This window comes from Nothoprocta perdicaria, unplaced genomic scaffold, assembly GCF_003342845.1.
Source record: "Nothoprocta perdicaria isolate Ctin4 unplaced genomic scaffold, notPer1 scaffold_68, whole genome shotgun sequence".
NCBI lineage: Eukaryota > Metazoa > Chordata > Aves > Tinamiformes > Tinamidae > Nothoprocta > Nothoprocta perdicaria.
The window spans coordinates 32537-39300 of record NW_020455954.1 but is presented as its reverse complement, the minus strand read 5'-3'; the positions used below and the strand labels follow the sequence as shown (position 1 = coordinate 39300).

The 6764-nt window shown below is 42.5% G+C and overlaps 1 protein-coding gene across 1 annotated transcript in view; it reads left to right on the top strand.

Moving 5' to 3' along the window:
• The first annotated feature begins 327 nt into the window (after positions 1-327).
• The window catches only part of TTC38 (tetratricopeptide repeat domain 38), a 21165-nt gene continuing 14728 nt past the window's right edge, over positions 328-6764 (top strand). Inside the window, exons 1-6 of the mRNA XM_026050339.1 lie at positions 328-393; positions 2418-2495; positions 3435-3516; positions 3710-3881; positions 4934-5107; positions 6195-6270. Of these exons, the coding sequence (XP_025906124.1) occupies positions 343-393; positions 2418-2495; positions 3435-3516; positions 3710-3881; positions 4934-5107; positions 6195-6270 (633 nt within the window). The 5' untranslated portion in view covers positions 328-342. The remainder of the gene's footprint in view (positions 394-2417; positions 2496-3434; positions 3517-3709; positions 3882-4933; positions 5108-6194; positions 6271-6764) is intronic.

The window sequence follows — 6764 nt, the reverse complement described above, 5'->3', positions numbered from 1 at the left end:
GGACACGGCTCTGAGTAAATAAGCACCAGATCCTGTTCCTAAACTCTTGGCTTAAAGCTGGGAAAAAGGGCCAGGCTTTGGCCTTGGCCAGAMAATGGATAAAGTRTCTKGKCAGTGTCTCTCTCCTCTACTGGCGTCTCAAGAAACACATCTTGCCAGTGCTTGAGACAGCTCCAGTGTGAAAGCAGTGATGGGCTCAGTGCAGGCAAGCTGTAGAGCGAGTGATGAGCTGGTATGCACAGCAGCTGGGTTAGAAGAGTGTGTGTTAGCAAGTGTTGAAGGGAAGCAGTGGCCGCTGTGGAATGAGAGTCCCTGTGGGTGTGCTGCCAGCAGTGGAAGAAAATGTGCTCTTGGCATTTAGTGCTGAACTGGCTATGTGCTCTTGGCAGTCCTGTGAGTAAGTTAATCATTTGGGAAGTCTTTGGATTTTTCCTTTGTTTGCTGAGAGACTTCTCAGAGCGTGCTTAAAGACTGCCTTGAACACACTTGCCACAGCTAAGTGCACTGCTGGGTAAAGAGCACATCTAGCAGCYACATAGTCAAATTGGTGCTTTTAATCTTGGAGCAGTTTGAGAACAGTCGAGCATGTGACATCTCCCTTAGTGTTTTGTAACTTGTTAAGAAGGTGTGTCAGCCTGATGCTATATTGCATTTTATCTTGATGGGGTGTGCATGTTCTTCCTTTCTGTAACACCTCTGCCCTACTCTGTGAAGCAGTTATTAGCTGACTTACATCCCGTCCTTTGGTGGATTTCTCTGGCACATTATTGGTCCTCTGTGCTGTTTGTGATCTTGATTTCATCAAGAGCAAAGTGCGGTTTTCTTCTGCTGTATTATTGCTTGCAAAGATGTCTATCTGCAACAGAGAGATCAAAATGGCATTGTATTGAATTACGCATGGTTCTGTACTTACAAGGTTCATAATGTGTTGAAATGTCTTGGGCCTTCTAAAGCATGTCACCTCTTGCACCACTGCAGCCTCTATTTAATTCATTCTGCCATATGATTATTACTCCATAAAGATTCTCTTTTTTCATGGCTGCTCACAGTTTCCTCCCAGCTTTTTCTTTCTCCTTTTTTTTTTTTTCCAACATGGTCAGAGAACACCTAAAAGTATGATCCCTTTTTAAATTTGTTGGCTTAGTCTGGATAATCAATGTGTGAAATGAGCCTTCTTTTTNGGAAGCAGCAGAGGGTCCTGAGAGCCAGCAGGCGCTCCTCAAGGGACACGGCTCTGAGTAAATAAGCACCAGATCCTGTTCCTAAACTCTTGGCTTAAAGCAGGGAAAAAGGTCCAGGCTTTGGCCTTGGCTAGACAATGGATAAAGTGTCTGGGCAGTGTCTCTCTCCTCTGTAGGCGTCTCTCAAGAAACACATCTTGCCAGTGCTTGAGACAGCTCCAGTGTGAAGGCAGTGATGGGCTCAGTGCAGGCAAGCTGTAGAGCGAGTGATGAGCTGGTACACACAGCAGCTGGTTTAGAAGAGTCTGTGTTAGCAAGTGTTGAAGGGAAGCAGTGGCCGCTGTGGAATGAGAGTCCTTGTGGGTGTGCTGCCAGCAGTGGCAGAAAATGTGCTCTTGGCATTTAGTGCTGAACTGGCTATGTGCTCTCGGCAGTCCTGTGAGTAAGTTAATCATTTGGGAAGAGTCTTTGGATTTTTGCTTTGTTTGCTGAGATACTTCTCAGAGCATGCTTAAAGACTGCCTTGAACTCATTTGCCACAGCTAAGTGCACTGCTGGGTAAAGAGCCCATCTAGCACCCAGAGTCAAATTGGTGCTTTTAATCTTGGAGCAGTTTGAGAACAGTTGAGCATGTGACATCTCCCTTAGTGTTTTGTAACTTGTTAAGAAGGTGTGTGAGCCTGATGCTATATTGCATTTTATCTTGATGGGGGGTGCATGTTCTTCCTTTCTGTAACACCTCTGCCCTACTCTGTGAAGCAGTTATTAGCTGGCTTACATCCAGTCCCTTGGTGGATTTCTCTGGCACATTATTGGTCCTCTGTGCTGTTTGTGGTCTTGATTTCATCARGAGCAAAGTGTGGTTTTCTTTTGCTGTATTATTGCTTGTGAAGATGTCTATCTGCAACAGAGAGATCAAAACGGCATTGTATTGAATTACGCTTGTTTCTGTACTTACAAGGTTCATAATGTGTTGAAATGTCTTGGGCCTTCTAAAGCATGTCACCTCTTGCACCACTGCAGCCTCTATTTAATTCATTCTGCCATATGATTATAACTCCATAAAGGTTTTCTTTTTTCATGGCTGCTCACATTTTCCTCCCAGCTTTTTCTTTCTCCTTTTTTTTTCCAACATGGTCAAAGAACACCTAAAAGTATGATGCCTTTTTAAATTTGTTGGCTTAGTCTGGATAATCAATGTGTGAAATAAGCCTTTTTTTTTTTTTTTTTCTGCAGGCCTGGCAGGATGCTGGACTTATTCTCTCCACTACCAGCAATGAAGCCTGTAAACTGTTTGATGCTGCCTTGACCCAGGTAGGACAGAAAAAGTTGCGTGACGGTGAATAGAAGGGCATTGTGTATAAACAGCTGCATACATTCTTTAAACTTCTTATCAACTAGAAGATTAGAAAGCAGCTGTTTTTCCTTGAGGTTCTTCAGGAAAGAAGGCTTAAGCAAGGCCTGTGCATGTGTGCAGCACAGGTNCTGCAGGCCTGGCAGGATGCTGGACTTATTCTCTCCACTACCAGCAATGAAGCCTGTAAACTGTTTGATGCTGCCTTGACCCAGGTAGGACAGAAAAARWTGCGTGACKGTGAATAGAAGGGYRTTGTGTATRAACAGCTGCAYACATTCTTTAAASTTCTTATCAACYAGAAGATTAGAAAGYAGCTGTTTTTCCTTGAGGTTCTTCAGGAAAGAAGGCTTAAGCAAGGCCTGTGCATGTGTGTGTGCACAGGTGCCCCTTGTACTTCCCAGGAATATGTGACTTAGGCAATTTCAGCCAAATGTCACCAGAAGGTTGCAAACTCAAGGATTTGACCTTCATGCAAATCTTGTGAGAAAAAGGGGCTGAGAAGGGGGAAACCTCAAAAGCAAGCTGCCACATGTCTACTAAAGCCAGCTGTTAGTAGAGAGAATAAATAAATAAATAAATAAATCTTCTTTTGGAGAGATATTCCAACTTCTCCTGCTGCAGGGCAAACCTCTGGCCAGCCAGCTCTTCCTGCTTGACACTGGAAAATCCACCACTAGACACAAACTACAGAAACCCTTAAATTATTAGTTCTTCCTCTCACTGGCATGCCTTAAAGAAGCCAGTATCTCCATCGTCCTACTAAGCTGATTCTTACCTGAAAATAAAGTTTCTCCTTTCCTCTTTTGTCTTGCTTCCTTTTGAGTTTTACTTACTTGTGCAAATCAAAAGAAGTTCAGCATCGTCTGATTTCTAGCAATTGTATTTTGCCATTTCAGTATGCAACCTGGACCAATAATGAGACTCTGGGAGGTATTGAGGGATGTCTCTCCAAGTTAAAAGCAGCAGATCCAAGTTTTAGTAAGTGTAACCTTTATTACTTCAACTTGATTCTYCTGGAGAATGTCTTATAAGCTAGAAGTACTTTCACCTATAAGACWATCCCCTTTTGAAACCAAGAAACAAGCAAGCAGACAAAACAATSCCCCTTTCAGAACTTTATGTAGTAGTAAATTCTCTACATTGCAAGCTCTGCATGTGCTGGTTTCTGCAGCAATGGGACATGTCATCACTAAYGGTTTGGAGCTGATTGGCRCTGGAAGTTCAGTGMGGCTYAACAAAGAGCTGGACAGTGCARTGAGAACRATGATGACACTCGCAAAATCCCAGGCACTGACTGAGCGGGAGAAGCTCCACGTGTCTGCGCTGGRCATGTTTGCCAATGGGTAAGTGGCYGGCCCTCRGGGGAAAGGGACGGGGGACTTTTTGCTRTSRCTGCRTACTRCCTAAGGATGCATCCCATCTGCTGTTATGCTGTCATCTTTCCTGCTGTTGGAAAGTCTGAAGATTGCAGGAAACTCAAATGGAAGTGCTAGGCAGTAGTGGTGCGGCCTGAGGTTATTGGCATGTAGCAAAGGGTCAAGATGACCTATAGAGAGTTACTCTTGAATTTATCTCAAGTGTATGCGCCGGGATGGGTTAGCCACTAGCACCTTTGGCAAACATATGCTGTGTGGCTGCTACATCATGGGATCATACATTCCTTTCTTAGAATTTGTCATAGGTCCATGAGTGGAAGAAGTTGTTTACAACTGAGAAGCTATTTAGCTGCTCCAAAGGACCAGGATAATACCACCCAGACAAGGGGCCATAGGAGTAGTGCCACAGACCTTTCTGTTTCTCTCTTGTCTCCCTGTAGCAAAAGCTTRGTTTCYGCTGTAAAATGGGGAAATAGAGGAGTGACAGCAGCACTGTGGGCATCCCTGTTTTGTTTGCTATCATAAATGTATGTACCTTGTGGAGAGCAAGGCCCACCTTTCCTTGTTTGCTAAGCAAGCAGATGAGCACCGATTTATGAACAAAGATAAAATATGAGGGAAATGTTTGGAGCCCTTGTTCCTCTTGGTCTGATTGCACCTCAAGGTTGAAGACAGCTGATGTTCTCATGCCTGTGAGGTTAGTTGAAGCCTAGCAGCTCTCTATACAACCTTAAAGTTGACCCATGCAGGAACACTTTTTGATTAATGACTTAGATTTGATTCTTTTGTCTATTACAGTGTGTGGCTTATAAGACCAGGCTTATAAGAATTTTGTTTACACAATTCCCGTCAAGGGGCTTTGTGAAGTCAGTGTCATGATAAACTTTCAGAAGGAAATTCCTTCAAGACAAGGTCTTCTCAAGTTGCGTTTTCCATTTATTGATGTAGCCTGAGRTTACTCATGGCAGCAGAGGTAGGTATGCATGTCTTTTAGTTTTCACACTGTTACTTGTTTCTAGCCATCTTCCAAAAGCTTGTGACCTGTGGGAAGAGATTCTGCAGAGCCACCCCACTGACCTGCTAGCCCTCAAATTTTCCCAGGACACTTATTTCTACCTTGGATATCACATACAGATGCGGGATTCTGTTGCCCGAGTTTATCCTTTCTGGACACCCGATGTACCTCTCAGCAGGTAGGTCATGTATTATTTATGTATTATTTTGAAGATTGTATCTGGTATATGCATGGGTTTTTTTTTTTTTTTTTTTTTAATTTGAGACGCACTGAAATAGCAGAATGTGTTGGGCAGAGACTTGTAGACCAAGAGTTGCCTACTTTTTCATGAACTGAAACATTGGTCCAAAAATGAGCCTTTCTTCATTTCAGTGCTGGAAGTTAATCATGGCCAGTGTACTCCACACAGAGGATTATTTCCATTATTTCAGGAGTTTAAAAACAATAATGCAACAGATACTTTGAGAACAGTAAACCTTAGACCATGATATTTTGCCATCCTCCAATGGGCAAAAACAACAGATGTTAAATATTCCTTAACATTTACTSCAGCAGGTATATCCATAAGGGTTTACAGCATGCCCATTTTCCCTTTACATTGAGCCTTTATTGCTTAGCTAGGGTGCTGTGTGAATCAACAAGGACAAAACAATTTCAGAGAACCACTTCCCATGAAAATATTCGCCTATAATTTTATTGGCGCTCTGGAAAGTGCAAAAGGCTACAGTCGTGCATTTGGGTGGCCTTTGTGACCATCAGTTAATCTTCMAAGTAGCACCGTTTAACTTTTAACCACCAGTTCTGCATTTTGGTGTGGCTCAGAGATGAGCAGATTGTTCTGTGCAGCCCTGTTAATCCTGGCCTGTCCAGAGATGAAAATATCAGCTTGCAAGACCCTGATGGTGCGTGCTTTCACTGCATGCATTGACACGGGATTCACTTGGAGATATATTTTCTCCTCTGTTGGTAAAATTGTATTTTCTACTGAATGTTTTAAAGCTTGAAACTGATAAARTGGTGATTTGGACTATATTCAGGAAAAGAGAACTTGAAACTAGCTCTTACAATTTAGTATTGCAAAGTTATTTTTCTTAAAATGATGAGTTTCCAGTTCCACATGACACTCTGCCAGCACAGTAAGGTTAATTTGTTGGTTGTTCTTTCTTTTGTTTACCCCTGCTTTTTTTTTTTCCTTTCACTTCTATTTTAAATCTAGTTCTAAGTGAATAAAACGGTGCTTTTGTTTCTTCCCTTCTTTTGTTTAGCTATGTGAAGGGCTACTATGCATTTGGACTGATGGAGACCAACTTTTTTGACCGTGCTGAAGAGCTTGCCTCTGAGGTAAAGTGGTTACTCTTGATGCTGAAAGGATTTAGAGTTGTTAAAATACAGTGTGCATTGAGATGTTCATTTGAGAAATGTGGTTAAGAGACATTCAAAATGAACCAAACMAGAATAAGGAACTGAACTGAAGAATAAAACTGCTTTAGAAGTCCTAGATATATTTGTCATGTTGTTCTTCAGGTTATCTTGAAGGTTATTGAGGGTCTTTCAGAGCTGAGAGTGGACAATCTGTCGCTTTCACAACTTAGGTCAATTTCGTGGTTTCAGAGAGAGATGAATGCAAGAAAGAGTACCGAAGAGAGAAAATTATGCCAGATTGCTAGAGAAACATGCAATTTAGCGTGTTGGAGACTTAGCTCATGCATCTTAGTTTATTTATTTTATTTGAGCAAGGCTTTTGACACAGTCCCTCACAGCATCCTCCTGGGCAAGCTCCAAAGGTGTGGGATAGATGTGTGGACGGGGAGGTGGATTAGGAATTGGCTCGATGG